The sequence below is a fragment of the Zootoca vivipara genome, chromosome 8 (genome assembly GCF_963506605.1).
Source record: "Zootoca vivipara chromosome 8, rZooViv1.1, whole genome shotgun sequence".
Taxonomy (NCBI): Eukaryota; Metazoa; Chordata; class Lepidosauria; order Squamata; family Lacertidae; genus Zootoca; species Zootoca vivipara.
The window spans coordinates 48,115,134-48,136,241 of NC_083283.1; the positions used below are offsets into that span (position 1 = coordinate 48,115,134).

Consider the following 21,108-nt stretch of genomic DNA (forward strand, 5'->3'; position numbering starts at 1 on the left):
ACTATGGTGATACTCTTCCATCTCTAGCATTAATAATAAATCTTGACTGTTAGACCCACCCACTCAGTCCGCCGAAGCCTGTCTTCACATGCAAGGGATGTCCTTAACTCACCGAGAGTTTGAGACCCATTGTCTACCCTCACCTGGTTTAGTCAGCCAGTCAAAGCCATTTCCCATTGTTTGGCCGCTGTAGCATGCTGACAGCTTCTAGGAGGCACAGGTGAAAGCTGATGTTAAAGGTGATTATTACGGTAATAACAACAATAACAATAAAAACCATAGGGTTGCATCAAACTGAAACGCAATAAGCCCAGCAAGAGAAGAAAACAGAAAACGTTGCTTTACAAAAGTGAAGTTGACAATACAACTCATGATAAAGGTCATTCCTTCCTCATATATTATTGTCATTTTCCAAGAAAGTAAAGCATTGGTTCCATGTTCCTCACAGTCAAATAGTCTTTTGGCATTTTCAGGAGCTGGATGGGTCTTAAGGGACAGGAAAAGTTTTGTTTTTACTTCTAGATTGTCAAAAGTTCCAGTTAACTGGTACAACTTAATCTGGAAAAGTGTATTACTGATGTACATGTGTATCAATTGCATACATAATTCTTTAAAAAAAATACGGTACAATACATTTGAAAACTTTGTTAGACATTGATAGCTTTAAGGCTGCAATGCATAGGCTATGGTAGTTACCTGGTGATGAAGCCCCAGTGACCACAGTGGGGTTTACGTCTGAGTAAACTTGAAGATAATTGCACTGCACAGTGCAAATGAATGGCAAATGTAAAGCCTGATTCAAGGCTCTTTGAGAAAAATTGGTTTTAAATCAGTCTTGAAAAACTAGATGTATAAGCCATTAATATCAGCACATTGTACAATTTTGGGTGTTTTTACGTTTTATTTATAATTTGAATATATTTTATGTTGTGCACAATAAAATTGTGTGATTTCAACCTTAACAACTGTGCCTTGCTTGGAAGGTAAGGATGGTTGTGCAGGGGCAGTTTCAAAGGGGTAGTTCAGGTATGTGCATTTTTGCAAAAGATGTCATGTGTGTACCTTATATGTGATCTGAGCTGGGGCAAGGGAACAGCACAATTAAGTGTAGAAGGGCCCCAGAATACATTGTTTCCAATAATCCTCAGATTTCTCAGCTTCCTGTAAAACTGTATGAAGGGTGAAGTTGTTAAGACTACTGATACAGTATTATAGTTTGAACAACTTTATCCTTGCCACAGTTTCCACCTCACAGATTTTACATTGAACAACAGCTATACTCCCTCTAAAGGTAAAGGGACCCCTGACCATTAGGTCCAGTCGTGACCGACTCTGGGGTTGCGCGCTCATCTCGCATTATTGGCCGAGGGAGCCGGCGTTTGTCCGAAGACAGCTTCCAGGTCATGTGGCCAGCATGACAAAGCTGCTTCTGGCGAACCAGAGCAGCACATGGAAACGCCGTTTACCTTCCCGCTGTAGCGGTTCCTATTTATCTACTTGCATTTTGACGTGCTTTCGAACTGCTAGGTTGGCAGGAATACTCCCTCTAGTGGCCAACTATTTCTGATGTTTTCGCACTGGGAAACAAAAACCAGTCATGTTGCCTTGCTACCGTAGCCTATCCATATGCACATAGAATTGTGAATGTTTGTAATTCTCTCTCACACACATGCATGCTTAATAACAAAAGCAGGGTCTAGCTAGAATAGATCCAATCAAGACTCAGCTAGTCTGGCATTTTTATTTTTGCAAGAATCCCAGCAAGCAGTAGGTACTGGATACTCTAACAGAAATGGGTTGGAGATCCACAGCAATCAACTCTCTTGCCCACCATTGTTTTATAGGGCAGGCTCTGAGTAGATAAGAGAAAAATAAAGTTATTGAAAATGACATTTGTCTTCCATTACCTTGCTCTCCTTCAGTCATCTTGCTAATTACCCTAGAAAGATTCTGAACATAAATCCTTTTGAGTGACAGAGAGGTAAAGTATTTTAATTGCAATATCCCCTCCTGTTGTTGTACAGTCATACCTCAGGTTGCGAACACTGCGGGTTACACATTTGCAGGTTGCGCTCCGCGCCAAACCCAGAAGTACCGGAATTGGTTATATCTGGGTTTCAGCGCGGAGCACATGCGCTGAAACGCAAAATGACATCATGCACATGCACATAAGCACCAAATTGCATCACATGTGTGCAGACGCACCGCTGTGGGTTGCAAACGCGCCTCCTGCACAGATCACGTTTGCAACCCAAGGTATGACTGTACTAGACGCAGGCCATCTGATAAGTAAGCTAGGAATGCTGCAGCAAGCAGTTTTGTTGATACAAAAGCTATTTCCATAGAAGTTCCACAGAGGCTCAGAAATCGTTTATTTTTGGGATGTTAACTCAGCAACAAGAAGGTAATTTTCTAAAGACAGATGGATATGGAAGCAAGCAAATGAAGAGTGAGATCCATATGCTCTTTGACTACACTACATTGATGAAACATAATACTTTTTCCAGAGGATATAAACTCCAATTTATGATGGGTATACAGTGGTACCTCGGTTTATGAACACAATTGGTTCCGGAAGTCTGTTCATAAACTGAAGCGTTCATAAACTGAAGCGAACTTTCCCATTGAAAGTAATGGAAAGTGAATTAATCCGTTCCAGACGGTCCGCGGAGTAAGCGTTCATAAACTGAAGCAAACTTTCCCATTGAAAGTAATGGAAAGTGGATTAATCCGTTCCAGACGGGTCCGCGGAGTACTTAAACTGAAGCGTTCATAAACTGAAGCATGGGTGTAATTGGTTCCGGAAGTCTGTTCATAAACTGAAGCGTTCATAAACTGAAGCAAACTTTCCCATTGAAAGTAATGGAAAATGAATTAATCCGTTCCAGATGGGTCCGTGGCGTTCATAAACCGAAAATTCATAAACCGAGGTGTTCATAAACCGAGGTTCCACTGTAGTTAATATTATCACACTATTTATATTGTTCCCTCAGATGCTTGATTTATAACTGTCTGAGAGAATTTAAAAGAGATGGCTTCTATTGCAGAAAAATAGAAGAGCTCTACTCCGCTGTCATTTTTGAATCCTGTTTATTGGCTTGGCATTTGAAAAGTTCAAATGTTTTTGTTATTTTCGCTTATAGCTACAGACATGCTGTCAGCTTTTGTCCCCAGGTCTTCAACTGCTGCCAAATACTGACTTAATTTGTCATGAAAACAGCAGCATTCATATTTTATAACCTGTTGACATATTGATTGTTTCTCCAGAAAAATAATTACAAATATAATCTGAACTATCTGTCTTGCAGGTTAATTCTGTGGCCTTCCATGTGGAATTCCATGGAAGAGCAAAGGAGAAGCTGGGGGTGGGGGTGGCGGGGTAGGGTGGGGTGGGGTGGGGTGGGGTAAAGGCTGGAAGCACAGGTGAAAACTGACACACAAAAATTGTCCAGCCTGCTCTTGTACATTTCACAGCAGCTTCATTGGGAGAAAACATGAGGTGAAGAAATTACCTAATTGGAATTAAATTTTACCATCAGCTAATGTCTGCATAGCAAACTGCCCTTAAAGGGAATGTTACAGTGGCATTAAGTCAATGAGGAGGGGAGGCATAGATTACAACCAGCCCTTACTTGCTGCATCTTTTACCTTTTAATTTCTCCCATCTAAACAATATTTATGAAAAGGCAGATAAATCAACCTAAATTGAGCAATAGAGAAATATATACCTTAAGATACCTTAATGTATCTTCTTCTTCTTCCCCCACCCATTTGACTATGTTGCCCCAGCCACTCTGGGTGGCTTCCGACGAGATCAGAAGGTGAGTGTCTGCATGATTATATACAAAACATGGCCACTAAGAAATAAGATGGAAATATCAACATGCTTGACAGAATGCTGAGATTTAGAAAAGGTTTTTTTTAATAAAATAAAAAATTCTGGGAGGAGGAAATGTTCATAATAGTCCACTGAGGTATGAACATGTTTAGTAGCCCTGGAAATGGGGAAGGCACTTGCTCCTTGAGACTCTAACGCAATGGTTTCTAACCTTGTTTTGGGTCACAGGCCCCTTTGAGAATTTGATGAAAACCATGGAGCCCCTCCCCAGACAACTGCACATAAAAACATACAAGATTTTGCATACAATTCATTTAGTTGCATTGAAATTTATCTATTTTCTGCCTGGTTACAGACCCCTTGAAGCCTATCCATGGACCCATAGGGTTAAGAACCTCTGCTCTAACAACTTATAGCATAGATGGGGAACTTCCAGCCCGCAGTGCTGATTGTGTCCTGGAAGGGGCATGAGTAGCTGGCAGGAGCACTTAAGAAGAGCACATATGGTAGGCAGTAAGGATACATGGGGTCACGAAGAGTCGGACACGACTAAACGACTAAACAACAACAAGGATACATAGCAAGGTTTGGTTGCAGGTCCCACTTATTCCAATATTAGCTTAAGGCTGCAATTCCATGCAGTTCCTGGGAATTTGACTTGCTTCGGAGTAAACATATTGTTACATGCTACCCCAATCTCCATAAGCGGTGCAAGATTCTACCGTAGGTTCCAGGTGCTTACCCAGCATTGTATATTCGTTGGGAAGGTAAAGGAACAGCAGAAGCTAGTATCTTTAAGTAATATGCTTTATTATTGTTGTTTAGTCGTTTAGTCGTGTCCGACTCTTTGTGACCCCATAGACCATAGCACGCCAGGCACTCCTGTCTTCCACTGCCTCCCGCAGTTTGGTCAAACTCATGTTTGTAGCTTCAAGAACACTGTCCAGCCATCTCGTCCTCTGTCGTCCCCTTCTCCTTGTGCCCTCCATCTTTCCCAACATCAGGGTCTTTTCCAGGGAGTCTTCTCTTCTCATGAGGTGGCCAAAGTATTGGAGCCTCAGCTTCACAATCTGTCCTTCCAGTGAGCACTCAGGGCTGATTTCCTTCAGAATGGATAGGTTTGATCTTCTTGCAGTCCATGGGACTCTCAAGAGTCTCTTCCAGCACCAAAATTCAAAAGCATCAATTCTTCGGCAATCAGCCTTCTTTGTGGTCCAGCTCTCACTTCCATACATCACTACTGGGAAAACCATAGCTTTAACTATATGGACCTTTGTTGGCAAGGTGATGTCTCTATTTTTTAAGATGCTGTCTAGGTTTGTCATTGCTTTTCTCCCAAGAAGCAGGCGTCTTTTAATATCGTGACTGCTGTCACCATCTGCAGTGATCAAGGAGCCCAGGAAAGTAAAATCTCTCACTGCCTCCATTTCTTCCCCTTCTATTTGCCAGGAGGTAATGGGACCAGTGGCCATGATCTTAGTTTTTTTGATGTTGACCTTCAGACCATATTTTGCGCTCCCCTCTTTCATCCTCATTAAAAGGTTCTTTAATTCCTCCTCACTTTCTGCCATCAAGGTTGTGTCATCTGCATATCTGAGGTTGTTGATATTTCTTCCGGCAATCTTAATTTCGGCTTGGGATTCATCTAGTCCAGCCTTTTGCATGATTAATTCTGCATATAAGTTAAATATGCTTTATTAACATATATTAATACCTGGAAGTCTTCAGTGGAAGGGGTGCAGAACATTATACCCCAATAGTGTCTCTCATCATCCCTCTCATGGCTTCAGTAAGCTTGGGTCTACAGCAGCAGGCAGCCATGGCTCTGGGTCTCTTAGTGCAGCCCCCTCCAGCCAGCAGCTCATGGTGGTCTGCCCTTTGTTCTCCTTCTTCTTCACAGCACACCACAAGCCTCCTATAAAACAATACTTTGTTCCTGTCACCTCACACAAAGTCGCCTGAGCTGTTTAGCCTGGAGAAGAGAAGGTTAAGGTGTGATATGATAGTCATGTTCAAATATATAAAAGGATATCATATAGAGGAGGGAGAAAGGTTGTTTTCTGCTGCTCCAGAGAAGCGGACATGGAGCAATGGATTCAAACTACAAGAAAGAAGATTCCACCTAAACATCAGGAAGAACTTCCTGACAGTAAGAGCTGTTCGGCAGTGGAATTTGCTACCAAGGAGTGTGGTGGAGTCTCCTTCTTTGGAGGTCTTTAAGCAGAGGATTGACAGGCATATGTCAAGAATGCTTTGATGGTGTTTCCTGCTCGGCAGGGGGTTGGACTGGATGGCCCTTGTGGTCTCTTCCAACTCTATGATTCTATGATTCTAACTTCTGTTTTGCAGACCTGAGCACTTTGTTTCATAATGGCCTACATTCAACCAGCCCAGCCAGGCTAGTTTGCAAAGGCTAAACCTAGGGATTTCCTATGGCACATTTTGGGAGAACTGCTACAGCCTGCATTTTCCCCTTCAGTGTCCCAAATATTAGCTAAAGTTTGACATTCATTGATTTATTGGGTTTGGTGGAATCTCTCTCTCCATCCCCCCACTTCATAACAATATATGGGCCTACACTGCATGGGTTATAGTGGATCTTAGGTGTGATCACGGGTCGCCCAAGGCATTTTGGCTCCTGAGGCAAAATGCCACACTGCTGCCCCTGTGATGTGGGTGGGTATGAGGCTCTGCAAGAGTGGTATCAGGTGGGGGGCCGTGGGGGGCCACTCCACTGCCATCTGAGGCTGCTGCCTAAGTGTGCGTGTGGGTTGACTCTGGCTGTGCATCTTAATGCAGCCCAAGCTCAAGCTGCTATTAGAAGCATAGATAAGGGGATGCTTGAAAAGAAGGAAAGGTTATTTATTAGGGTTGCCGCTTGTTTTTTAAGACTAAAAAATCTTTTCATGAGTTAAAAAGACACCACCGATTAATATATATGCTCAATTAACCTGCTCTCTTGCATATACAGTACTGTACAGTATATAGGTGCCATGATAGCAATCTCCCTTCTTTCCCACTCACAATGCGAAACGCCTGATGTGAGAGGCCGGCGATGCTTTGTCTAAAAACGGGAGTGACCGCCTTAGTTGTCGTTCTTCTTGTTTTTAACAGGGCTCAGAAAAGATGTGCGAAAGGTCAGGAATTCAACAGGCGAAAACTGTGCCCTCGCTGTATCCCTGCGATAGCTGCTGCACCCATTAAATTTCATCCCGTGACGCCGCTGCGGGTGCAGCTCCTCCTTGCTGCGGCCTTGCGCAACGAGGCAGGCGCTTGGTCAGGGAAAGCGCGCCAGTCTCAGGGCCCGGCGGCGGCGGCGGCGGCGGCTTTCCTCCTCTGAAGCCGATAGCCGGGCCGCTTTCCCCCTCAAGGTGACCGCGCCGAGTCCTCCTCCGCCGCAGAGGGCGCTGCCTCCCTCCGTGTGACTCGGGGCGTCTCTGGCTCGCAGCTTCTTGCTCGTCATCCGGGTGGCCGCGGCGCAGACTAACTGGAGCCCCGGTCCTCCTCCTCCTCCGACCGGGAGAAGACGTAGTGGGCGAGGGCAGCCGGGCCTAGGGCCGGGCCCTGACTGAAGCAGTGGGCGGTGGGCAGCGGGGCTCGCCAGCCGCATGAGTGGATGGAGCCGGGCTCTGGGCTGCAGCGGAGGGGGCCGGGGCTCGGCGGCGGCGGCGGGCTGGGCTCGGCCGGCGGCTCCCCTGCGCTCTCAGGGCCTCAGGGCCGCCGCAGGAAGCAGCCGCCGCGCCCGGCCGACTTCAAGCTGCAGGTGATCATCATCGGCTCGCGGGGCGTCGGCAAGACCAGCCTGATGGAGCGCTTCACGGACGACACCTTCTGCGAGGCCTGCAAGTCCACCGTAGGTACGGTGAGGCCCGTCGGCGGGGCCGAGGAGAAGGGGCCGGCGAGGAGGGGACTTTAAGGGGGAAGCGGGTGCGTCGTGGATAGGGTGGAGTGGGGCGTTACAAATCGTATTTTAAAAATTAGGGTGGCTCTCTAAGCCTGGGTCTTAGATTCGTGCTTGGGACTATCTGGGGTTCTTTAACCCACCCCATTTCCTCACCCCGTTGGTTGTGAAGACGCCTCTTAAAACACCCGGGCCGCATCCATAACTTTGCGGTCCGTGTGAAATTCCTGTTTCCTTCGAAACTGCAAGCAGCCCCATAGTAAGGTTGAGCTGGGAATTACTGTACTGTACAATGCTGCTATTGTTTGTTCAGGTGAATCTCTCTCTCTCTCTCTCTCTCTCTCTCTCTCTCTCTCTCTCTCTCTCTCTCTCTCTCTCTCTCTCTCTCTGTGTGTGTGTGTGTGTGTGTGTGTGATATCCTTTAGGGATGAAGTGCTCTTTCCTTTCCTCTCAGGGCGGGGAGTGAATAGTCTTTTCCTGCCCTTTACTGGGATGACAAAGATAAACTTGTATTATTAAAACTACCTCCAGTTATATTTGCATGAGAAGCACACATTCTATTTGCATTGTTGGAGTAAAGAGCCAGTTATCTTGCGAGAATGCTAAAGTGATGAGGGAGGAAGAAGTATCCCATCATCAGATTAATTTATTACTAGTAGCTTCTCAGTTTGGGGAGTGTTTAATTATTAGAAAATGTTTATCTGTTCTCACTCATGACGTTGCTGTTTTGTTGATCTGATGGGAGAGTCTTTGTTTATTACCCAGGATCTGCCCCTGACCCAGGGTGATAGGGGAGACTCTTCCCTTTCATTTGAGATGAAAGTAACTCTGATTATACAGTGTTACCTCATCTCTCCAACACCTTCTTAGTGGTGGTAAACAAAAGCTAAATATATGACAGTAATAGCAAGACGGTCTCCTTCAGTGGTAACTGCATTGCTATTAGTCCACAAACAATCCTTCAGTTACTTAGTTCAACTACTTTTTATGGAAACTCTTGATAGTTATTATTTCACAGAATTGGTCCCAGTATGAACACATCTATAATCTAGTGCAGTGCTTCCCAAAGTGTAGTATGGGGGGGGGGGGCAGCAGCCAGGGATGATGGGAGTGGTAGTCCAACAACATCTAGCAACCCAAGGTTGAGAGAGGCTGCTGTACACAGTACTGAGCTAGATAGAGAAATGGTCTGACCTTGTCTACACTAACAAGCAGTGACTCTCCAAGGTTTCAGACAGCAGACATTCCTAGCACTATCTGGATATATTAGGGATTAAACTTGGGACCTCCTGTATGAAAAGGAAATGCTTTACTATTGAACTTGAGCTGTTCTTGTGGAACATAAAATGTATAATATGCTACAGCTGGACATCTAACAGTTACAAAGGAACAACTTAAAAGTAGTTTCTTGGATGTTAAGATGGCTGGTACAATCTTTATTAAATCTTCTGCAATGCTACTTAAATCCACCTGCATCCTTTATTAAGATTTATTGACCTACAGTGCTACAATCTTGCAGCAGTTAAATCTCCTCGATTAGTGAGGCTATTCATTGTGTGAATGCTTATAGCAAGGAAGGGAACATATGTCCCTCTAACTGTTGCTGGACTCCAGCTCCTATCAGTCCCAGCTAGCATAGCCAGCAAGAGCTTCAGGGCCACAAGTTCCCCACCCCTGGTTTATAGGGTTGTCCAGTGCCTTGAGTTCTAAAGAAGCCCTGGTATTCTACTAAACTTATGACATTAATTGGTATTCTGCTTATCATTGTGGTGTAATGTTTTAATAGAGATAAGCAGAGCTTTAAGTTCATTTTCTAGCTCCTGCGTGTCCAAACAAATTAAATGTTACTGTACAAGGGAAAGGAAAGCTTCAGCTATTAGATACTGTTCTCTGCATATTACATTAATGTTAATGTATGGCACTCTGGTTCTAAAATTCCCTTATGGGAGTTTTCTCTATTCATGTTGTCAACCAAAGGAATATCTCAATTTAATATAGAATTTGTTTGTAATTTAAATAACATTTAATTGCAATAAGATGATGATGTAATTACTGATTACCAGTACTTACAATTCAGTTCTATATATGTTTACTCCTTACTAAGCCTTATTAGGTTCAATGGGAGTAATTTCTAGGTGAATACAGGATTGCCGTTTTAGTTGCATATAATAGTAACTTACTAGCAACAATATGCTACGAACATGAGTTTGACCAAACTGCGGGAGGCAGTGGAAGACAGGAGTGCCTGGCGTGCTATGGTCCATGGGGTCACGAAGAGTCGGACACGACTAAACAACAAAGCAACAATATGTGTGCTAATTTTAGAAACTGGAAGCAAGGATTACAGAAGTCAGTGCATGGTGACTGGTAATCACAGAACAGGACATGGGACTTCTGGTTTGGGCTGTTAACCCAATTGTTTCTTAAAGTAAAAATGTGTAAGATATCCCCCAGAATCTGGAGTACAGCAATCATTAATTTTCTCTGTGCTCCTTGCTGGGTCATATGAAGCCAGGAGTTTCAGGTATAAACCATGTTTCTGTAAATACACACGGGTGTGTATTGTGGGATAAACCAGTATAGGTGTTCTCCAAAGCAGCCATACCATGTAGAGAATTTAGAAAACATTTACAGTATAATGATTTTACAGAAACTCTGAAAGAACAACATATACTTAAAAACAGGGATAACTACCACTATATCTTAATTTTACAACATTTCTGAGTCACCTTACCAAAACACTTAAAATGGCTTATGGACAAAAAATACAATTGTTCTGCTGGCTTTATTCCATTTCAATCAACTAAAAATAGCAAGTGGCTCACAAAAAAGCTAGCCAAACATTTATCTGAAACAACAAGATTTCAGATAACGAAGAGCGCCTCCTATCATCTTCAGTTGAAGCATTCCCCCTTCCTTGAAGTTCTGGGTGAGGTCAAAGGCTATCCAGCAATTTTAATAACTAAGAAATTAGCTGTTTACGACTCTTGACAATTGTTTCTGATAAGGGTTCATGTTCAGAATCTAGGTTGTATAGAAAAGGAACATACAATTGTTTTTGAATAAGCAGGCAACCAATTCTTTAAGGCACCTTACTTTAAGTGTATTATATACATATTGCGCCATGGAAAGGACTGAGCAGCCTTTATTCAAAATGGAGCCATCTGTGAGATTTAATAAAATGAAAAATGAACTAATGGGTAGAGCTAAGTTTAGTAGATGAGTGTTCCTTTGGTAATGAGAGAGATCAGCTGTCAAGCTGTAAACAGCTGAAATAGGATCGGAAGAAACAAAACAAGTAGGTGTTTTTGATGTCATTTTAAGATTGAAACTTTACTTCTGACTGGACCATAAGCTTCTGCTCTGTGTTATATTTGAGATTGTGAGTGTGTTAGAGTTGTGAAAAGTATAAGAGAGAAAGTTAAAAAGTTACAGGATTTGAAGGTTTTTTTCCAGGCTGCCTGAAAAATAGTTACACTGAAGTTATATTTATGTGATAGATGTCATTCTAGTATATATCAAAAAGCACTGAGCTCTCTGAACCCATCAATAGTGGCATATCTTTGAGTTGCTTAGCTCTACTGCAATATTATGAAACATAGGACAATCAGTAAGAAAATTGTATCCAGTTGAAAAGTGACTGGACCAAACTTACCCTCTTTTCTCTCTCCTTCCCCTACCACTTCCCAGTTGCCTAGCTTGGGACATAAAATTTAATGAATGATATCATTTTTAAATAAACTAATTTTCTAATGTAGTTTCTAAAATATTATGCAGGAGTAAATTTATTGTTTATTTATTAAATTTATTAAATTTCTATACCATCTGAGGGTCACAGGTGGTTTACAGTATAAAAACAGAAAAGCCATTGTGCTATCATGCAATGAAATGTGTATAACAGAAGCTGATATACCTATATACATACTTCACCAATGTCAGTGGCGTAGCAACCCCTGCCAATGCCCGGGGCGGAACTTTTTAAAATATTCCTTTAGGTAGAGGTTGGACATGTTTAACTTCTCTAGCTAAATCTCCACACCAGATAGCAAGGCTGAAGCAAACAGAACTATTAAGATGCAATAACTGATGGTGATCCTTTTTAAAAAAATAGAACATCTGGTGGTTCCTAGAAAATAATTGAATAATTTAAAAAAACCCAACCTTTCCCCTTGTTGAAAATATTTTTGGTGGTAGCATGCTAGATAAGTTCATGTGGAGTGCTTATAAGAAATATCTGTCCATTGTCTCCGTCTTGCCTCTTTAAGTGGTACAAGTCCTTCTTACGTTGCTTAAATAAGAACAGGTACTAAATTAAACTAAATCATACCTGTGTTGCTTTTACTGCTTATTCCTCCTTTTTTTGTTTACTGTATTTTATTTATAGGTGTTGATTTTAAAATCAAAACAGTAGAGCTAAGAGGAAAGAAAATTAGATTACAAATCTGGTAAGTAAAAATAATAACCAAAACCAGCAGAATGTTTTAAAGTTTTGTGTTCTAGCATGGTTTTAATATGCTTTTCTAATATGATTAACTGTTATAAGACAACTTAGCTTTAATATACCTACTGCTCCTTTCCCTTTCCCTCACACAGCTATAGCAATAGGCATCAAATTTATAAGGTAATGTTTGTGGGGTGGAATCAAGTGATGTACCCTACAGTTTTTATTTATTTAAGCATTTTTATGTTGTTGTTCAGTTGAAAAGGCTCCCAGAGCAGCTTATATAAGGTCAATGAGAAGAAGACAGTCTATTTTAATATTTTCAGTATGCATTTCTAACAAGAACTACCAGTCCGTTTTTGGGCTGTTTCATTAAATTAATTCCTATACTTTTTATTAGCTTCACATACACCAGATTTTTTGTCTTTCAGCATGTCAAATCATTATATAATCTTAAAATTCGCATGTTACTTTAAAGGTGCCAGTTGGGGAAGTCCATGGCATTTGGAGATCTTGGTGCTTAAATATTTGATCCAGACATCACCAAAATTGAAATGAGGAAAATTAGGCTTGCTCTAAAGACCGTTAGTGATACTAATGAAAATATATATATGAAAACAGGGTTATATATTGCTTTAGGATCCAAAGAATAAGGGAAGTATTTTCAGAAGTAGTTTCTGTGCTATTCATCCATGCTATAAAAGTATACATAGTAGTGTGATACAAATTGCTGTTGTGATGAGATAAACCACCTATGCTTAACAGTCCTAAGTAAGTAAGATAGCTAATGGCTTTATCCTAGTGTATTAATAATACTTCATGCATTAGCGATAACTTACTAGATTTGCTATAACTTGTAGTAGAAAAATTAGACTGTGGCTGTTCAAATGGCAACGCTGATCTAATCTGATAGTGTTTAACTCTTGCATAGATGCAGTGAATTCAGTTTACTAACTCCTCTTGGCAGGTCACCATCAGCTCTGTTTGTCGCACCATGTGTTTGTCTTGCTTCCATCTGAGTTATTTGCTGTTGCATCTTTCGTATCATCTGTTACCTAATACTTGAAAGTTACTGGCATGACTTCATTCCTCATCTGTGTCCCCATCTGGAATCCTATGGCCACAGAATGGTACTTGAGCCAGCATGATGTTTAGCCAGGGCCTACTGAAGCCGATACGAGGTAATGTAGTATTTCAATGTGCCAATATCTTTGGGTGTGAAAATAATAATTACTGCAATCTCCTTAGATTCAGTGTTGTTGTTTTTTAAAATAAATACAAGTCCTGATAAGACACCTGAAATTCTGCCCTAAGTAAAATAAATTCATCCTATTTATTTCAATGAGTATTCGTCACATGTAACTATGTACTTGGATGCCTAACAGGAGCCAATTGTTCTGACATTGATTATTCTCCATAAATTGAGATTAATTTTTTTAAAAAACTGTCAAAAGGATATTACTTAACAGGATAGCACTCCATGGAGATTGTGATGCATCAAAGATTTCCTACATTTTAAGTAAGCAAAAATATTTATTAAAGATGTTATTCCCACCAAGGAGTACTTTGTGCACTCTTATGCACACAGAGCTTTTGCATACTACATTTGTTGGAGAAAGCAAATGAACACAGGTTGAATGTCTGTGCAATGATCTGTGTCCGGTGGAATGAATGGGGAAAGTCCTAGAGTTAGAGTGTTTCACACCTACAGTATATAAATATATTGGATTGGTTATTTGTAAGATTTTTTGAGTCAAGATAAATCTAGAGTTCAATTCCTGATGAAAGGTTAAAGGAGTTGGGCATTTTTAGCCCAAAGTAGAGATTGCTAAGAAGTGACATGTTAGCCTTCTTCAAATATTTGAAGAGCTGTTACATAGATGATGGAGAAGAATTATTTTCTGTTGCTCCAGAGGCATAGCTGCCAAGTTATCCCCTTTTTTAAGGGATTTTCCATTATGCTGAATAGGCTTCCTCGCGAGAAAAGGGAAAACTTGGCAGCTATGTCCAGAGGGAAGGACCCTAGGACTTGAACCAGTTAGTTCAGATTAGGAGAAACGGATTTTTCCCCCCAAATATTAGGAACTACTTACTGACAATACAAGTGGTCTGACAGTGAAATAGGCTGCCTTGGAAGATAGCAAACTCTGCTTTGTTAGACTTTTTCAACAGAGGCTAAATACCCACGTTTCTGGGGTGCTATGGTAGTGAATTTCCTGCATCAGTAGGGGAATGACTTTTGAAATCCCTTTCAGATGTAAAATTCCTATAAATTACAATACATTATTGACAATTAAAATGTTGCTTTATTGGCTACTATACAAATGTAGCTTAACATTTATTCATTTTTCTCTAATTTTAAATTTTGTTTGATCTCAGCATCTCTCACAAACGTTTACCACTATAATAATCTCATTGGCTTCACCCCCCCCAAAAAAAAACAGGGAGTCATGGACCTATTTTAAATTAGTTGTTTGCATTGCCTAGCTTTTCTAAGAACTTAAATCAGCTGTTGGGATCATGCAGAGGCTGTAAAAGAATCCATGCTGCCATGCTTATGTTCTCGTTGCTATAAAAACAAACCAGGCACTTCTACATCTTGAATATTTCTTAAATTGTTTCAGTTTTGATTATCTAATTGAACACTACCTGAAAAAAATGAACTTGTACTTTTCTCTTCAGCATTTGAGAAATTCACAAATTTTGAATATAAGGGCCACTCAAAGATGACCTTTTCCTATGCCATTGGAACTTATGTAGGAAATGCTGTGGAAAGTATATGTAGTATGAATTATTGTGTGCAAGTTTGCTTTTGTGCATGCATTATCCATGTAGGAAAATAATCCATTTGAAGTGGCCCTGTGTCTATTGCTGGATGTTTGGTGTTTCCTTTCCAGTTTCCCTTTGTCACAAAATACTGATGCCACAAAGTCTAGAGTTAAAGTGTGTGTTCAAGTGTTTTCATTTACATATTAAGCATGCCCACATATTTTTAAAGCTTTTTGTGAGATGTTCATTTCCCATGTCATTCCTTCAGGATATCTCTAGGAGTGAGATGTTCTCTGCTAAGTGTACATCAAGACAATGTGTCATTTACATTCCCATGTTGACATCCTACATGCATGTTTTTCCTTCAATTTGAAGTGCTCAAGTGGAGTTCAGTGATTATTCCTTTTTGTACATGCAAATTGTGAAATATATATGAAAGTTTTAAGTGGAAAAATATTTCCAAAGATAAGTCTAAAATAAAAATGGTTGCCCTCTGAAAAGGTGCTCTTGAAGTTGCACGATCCTCCAGAACAGGGCTCAGTGTATACAAAGAATGAATAAACTCCATACTTAGGAACAGAACTTAAGGGTTGGCTTGCTATGTCACCTTGTTAGAAGTTGGGTCTTGAGGAGGAGAAGACTTAGTTGCATATAACAGTCTCCTTCTTTCCATGTTCCTTATTATGATGTGGACTAGAAAAGTGTTACCTTGCAATTTTTAGACTTGCTGTGTTTGCAAGCTGAAGTGATACTTGGCATACAATACAGTGGTGCCTCGCTAGACGAAATTAATTCATTCCACAGGTCTTTTCTTATAGCGAAAAATTAGTCTAGCGAATCACATAGGAATGGATTGATATTTTTTTTTTTTGCCTTTAGGAACGCATTAATTGAATTTCAATGCATTCCTATGGGAAACCGCGATTCGCTAGACGAATTTTTCGTAAAACGCATTCGTCTAGCGAGGCAAGCTCCGCTCGAAAAATCCTTTCGTTAAGCGGAAATTTCGTTAAGCAGGGCATTCGTTAAGCGAGGCACCACTGTACAAGCAAAGTATCCATGAAACTTTACTGGTAGCCCAATGGCCGCACTAGACAAAACAATAAACATGTGAATGCATTTAACAAGTCTATTTTTAAACTCAGGGTCATGGGTTCAAGCACCAGGTTGGCCAAAGATTCCTGCATTGCCAGGAATCTATTGCCAGGAATCTATTATTCTGCTGACAGTGATCATTAGGTGAATCCTGCACACAGTGTTGCTGAGCTTTGGCCGTAAGGAGATATATTTGGCATGAGGGGGGAAGCCTTCAGCACCTTGAACCCCTCTTAGGATGTGGAGAATAAAGCCATTGTTATAGGCATGTCATGCCTATCTTGAAAATTTTCTGAAGCTGCAGTAGCAAAAGTATTTCCCAGCTATGCTGGGAAGAAGGAACCAAGGAAAGGCAGTGTTAAGTGTGGAAGCTGTACCAACCCTGGCTTATCTCATTCCATCACTCTGGCCCCACTTGGCCTTTCTATTTTATTTTTTATATTACGTCTAGGTATAAGAACCCACCTATATCTATCACCTGTAGGATCCCTGCCACAGAAATCTAAGATACAGAAACTCTGATATTAAGTGGTGTATAAACTATTAAAACAAATTCATAAAAAATAACCTGCTTTCCTTATCCCTTTTATAACCAAATAATTCCTTTAGTCATATTTTACATACCTCTACACACACACACAAGCTGGTTTTAGCCATGGGATGAACAGACCAACAGACTTATATTTAAAGAGCAAATAGATATACAGTATACTAATTTATTTTTTAATAATATAATAGGATTCTTTGCCGCTTTAATATAAAATAGAGCTTTTATGTGCTTTGAAATGCTTATTAACTTGCCCTAATTATCTTAATCTAAATAAATATGCAGTTGCCTTTAATCTTCACCTAAAGTCTTCCCTCTGGTCAAGAGTCTCTTTACTCCCATATACCTTACAGGCTTCACTGAGGACTTTACCCAGAGCCAGGGCCTTGCTACTTTTAAGCAGCCTCTACTAATGGACTACAGTGGTACCTCAACTTACGAAGATGATCCGTTCTGCGGCCGTCTTCGTAAGTTGAAGTCTTCGGTTGCCGAAGCGCCTGTTCTGTGAATGCGTGAAGCGCGATTTCGCGCTTCTGCGTGTGTGCCGACCGTGCGTGCCACTTCTGCGCAGGCTTAGAACGCACGCGCAGCGAAGAGACTTCTGGGGTTGTCGACTTCGGAAGTCGAAACCTTCGGAACTCGAGTCATTCGGATGTCAAGGTACCACTGTATGTGGCTTCAGCTCCCCTGGAGGAGCAATGCTGGAGTATGTCTCTTTCTTTTCTCTCAGACCTTCTCAGCTTTAGTCTTCAGCTCTGTGTCTTGGTTTCTTCTTAAATGGCCATGTGAAGACATAAGGACCTCTCAAGTTTCAGCACAGCTCTGGCTGCTTCCTCTGGCAGGGCAGATATTGCTCAGCACCATCCTCTCTTCATACTTGCTTTCAACCTCTTCTGAGTCTCTTCCTCAGTTCCTCTCAAAACGGTGCTGTGCTTGCCCTTCCATTCTGTTCTGTCAGAAACTGCTAATCGGTTACAAGGCTCTCTGCATCTCGTTGAACCAGTGCGTTCAATTGGAATATCTTCTAAATGACCTACCACAGCTTGACTTTCTAAATTTTAATGACCTTCTAAAAGCTGAGTTCTGCTAGTTGTCATAACAGAAAACATCACAAGACACATCACCACCTCTTTAGTACCAGCATAACTATTTCTTGGCAAGCTGCCATCTGAGATACCCCCCAAATATATATATTCTGAGCTCCAGTTAGAAGTAAGTTGCCAGTTTTTTCTCATTCTGTTTGCTTACAAACTGAACAGTTTTTTAACAGAACATTCTTATATTTAAAATTCTCCACACTATGTTAATTTCTTTTCATTGTACCTCTGAGCCCTTTGTACTCAAAGCTACATCACACTGACCCTCTCCATGGCAGTCATTCTATGGTTCTGAGTGTGACAGAAATGGAAATCTTGTTGCATGAAAAAAAACAAAGAACTGGCTGTTAATTAGAAGCTTTTTCTAAGAAAGAATAGTATTTGCTTTTTGCCCAGTGCAGTTTTTTTCAGTTTGTGACCATCAGGTACTCTTAGAACTTCAAAGAACCAGAAAACATACTTCGGAAAGCAGAAAGGAAACTTGTCACACGTAGGGATGGAGACTGAATATGTAATTCTCCCAAGTGCATTTTGATAAGTTCCTTACAGTGCATTTTTTCTGAGGTTAGCAAGATTGGGTCTGTAAATCATTTAGATCAGGCATCCCCAAACTGCGGCCCTCCAGATGTTTTGGCCTACAACTCCCATGATCCCTAGCTAACAGGACCAGTGGTCAGGGAATATGGGAATTGTAGTCCAAAACATCTGGAGGGCCGAAGTTTGGGGATGCCTGATTTAGATTATACTTTACATGTGAGAAACCATGTACTCCATACAGTTATGTGTGTTTACCTGTAATATTGCAAGCACTGATTTTAAAGTTGCATCCAGTGCTCAGTGAGAGAGACTATGGTGTCTATTAGTTTTTTTATTTTAATGCGTAGAAAGCAAATACATCATTGTTCTCTTAATACTGACAAACTTGAAAGAAGATCCAATGTTTCTTTCTTTTAAATGAAGATCTGGCATAATTGCATTTGTTTAAATAAAGAACTTTAGGAGCAACTTTAATTCTGTCCTCTTAGTGACTTAGTGACTAGGATTGCATGTCATGTTAAACCAAACCATGCTTAGTGTGAATGTGTGCCATCTGCCAGAGAGGAGATTCCAGCTGCTTTGCTCCTTCCTGATTGTTTTGCTTTTGTACTGATCCAGTTTGGCTTAGCATGTTATCCAAATCCGGGCTCATGGTTTGGCTCTCTCAGACAAGCTACCAGCTATAAACCATAGGACAAATCTTGGTTACAGCTTGGGGTTAGTCTGGAGAGATCTAAGCAATGAGTCTGGATTCGGACAACATGCTAAGCTACCGATTATCTATGCAGCAGAACAACGGGGGATCTCTTCTCTAGGAGCCTGCACATTTATGCTAAACCATGGTTTGTCTTCGTGTGACATGCAAACCAGACCAGTGTTGCTGTGGTAAACTTATTATTAACTTGTACATTGCAGCTATGGAGTCTTTTTCAGCTAGCTGCTTCTGACAAACTTAAAATTGTGTGGTGAACAGAAAGGCAGTTATTATTTCTTTCTCTGCATGTTGTTGATAATCAAAATATTCTGTTCCCTATGCAGTCTATTGTACTACTTTTATATAAATAAACTTTTAGAAGCTCATCCCTAATGATGATGATGATGATGATGATGATGAAAACATTTCAAAAATTTTGAGCAGTGTTTGAATTATAAACCCATGAACCCAGTGAGACTTAATTGTGAAAAAATGTTTGGGGTTGAGGTACAGTGGAACATAAACATTTATTAGAATCATAGAATCTTAGACTTGGAAGGGAGACAAAGGTCATCTTATCCAACCCCCTGCAATGCAGAAATCTCAGCTAAAGCACCATGACAGATGGCCATCCAACCTCTGCTTAAATACAGTGGTACTTTGGGTTAAGAACTTAATTCGTTCTGGAGGTCCATTCTTAACCTGAAACTGTTCTTAACCTGAGGTACCACTTTAGCTAATGGAGCCTCCCGCTGTCGCCGCACCACCACCATGCGATTTTTGTTCTCATCCTGAAGCAAAGTTCTTAACCCAAGTTACTATTTCTGGGTTAGCAGAGTCTGTAACCTCAAGCATCTGTAACCCAAGGTACCACTGTACTTCCAAGGAAGGATAGTCTACCACCTCATGTGGGAGTCCATTCCACTTATTGAACAGCTCTTACTGTTAGAAAGTTTCCCCCCAAAATGTTTAGTTGGAATCTTCTTTCTTGTAACTTGAAGCCATTGACTCAAGTCCTACTTTCAAGAGCAGGAGAAAACAAGCATGCTCCCTCTTCCATGTGACAGCCCTTAAGATATTTGAAGATGGCTACCATATCTCCTCTCAGTCTCCTCTTCTCCAGGCTAAAGATACCCAGCTCCTTCAAGCAATCCTCATAAGGCTTAATTTCCAGACTCTTGATCATCTTTGTTGCCTTCGTCTGCAGGTGTTCTAGCTTGTCAACAACCTTCTTAAATTCAATGCATCTTCTTTATCATTGGACTTATGAGTAAATGCAGCTGGTATGGTTGCATCACTACCTTACACTGCCAAATGAAGGGATGTGGAAGTGATGTCACACTGGCTACTTTGCCCAGCTGGGGGCAGCCTTTCTTTCTCCCCTCTCAGATGAGATAACTTTCCCCCACCATCAGAACTAAGAGACTACATGTTCCTGTAATGTTTAATCTCTTTTAACACAGCAATGTGTTTTAAAACTAACTAGCTGGCCCTGCCATGCATTGCTGTGGCTCATCCCTGTGATTTCCCCCACCCTGTGCCGATCCATGACGTATCCCGCCCCCTCCCCTGGCTTATCCCTGTAAATTCCCCCCTCCTCCCACCCCCCGGTTTATCCCTGTGATTCCCCCCTCTCTGTCCCGACCCATGACCTATCACGCCCCCCTTCTCCCCCCACCCCCGGCTCATCCCTGTGACTGGTCCCACCGTGTCCTGACCTATCCCATCCCCTCCTCCCCCCCAACCCCCACCCAGGGAGCCAGTGCCTCCATTCGGCCTAGTCTGTAAAGGCTTCGGCCTAGTATGTAAACAGGAGCCAAGGTGCTGTTGAGAGGGAAGGTTTTATAGGTGCAGTACCAGTGTAGCCGCTGCTAGAGGGCGCTGATTTGTAACATGGTTCTTTTCCCAGCAGGCACTTTTGGCTGAGTGGTGCGTTCTGGAACAGGGTTTTTGGGGGGTTTTACCTGGCGGAGGTGTGACATCTGTCTTAGCAAACTTTCTGTATCCTTCGGACATTCGCATGTGATGTTGTGTTAAAATTTCACCTCACTCGGTCAAGCAGTTTTAGTGAAAAGTGGAAAAAGTGGAAACACACCAACATGTCTTTTTTACATTTTTTATATATATAGATGATTTAGGATCACATACTTTTGAAATTATTGTGTTGTATGTGACTTGTCTGGCAGGCT

At 41.4% G+C, this 21,108-nt stretch overlaps 1 protein-coding gene across 1 annotated transcript in view; it reads left to right on the forward strand.

The window, feature by feature from the left end:
• Window positions 1-7,245: 7,245 nt before the first annotated feature.
• Window positions 7,246-21,108, forward strand: part of RAB12 (RAB12, member RAS oncogene family) — a 19,904-nt gene continuing 6,041 nt past the window's right edge. Inside the window, exons 1-2 of the mRNA XM_035125254.2 lie at window positions 7,246-7,695; window positions 12,124-12,184. Of these exons, the coding sequence (XP_034981145.1) occupies window positions 7,455-7,695; window positions 12,124-12,184 (302 nt within the window). The 5' untranslated portion in view covers window positions 7,246-7,454. The remainder of the gene's footprint in view (window positions 7,696-12,123; window positions 12,185-21,108) is intronic.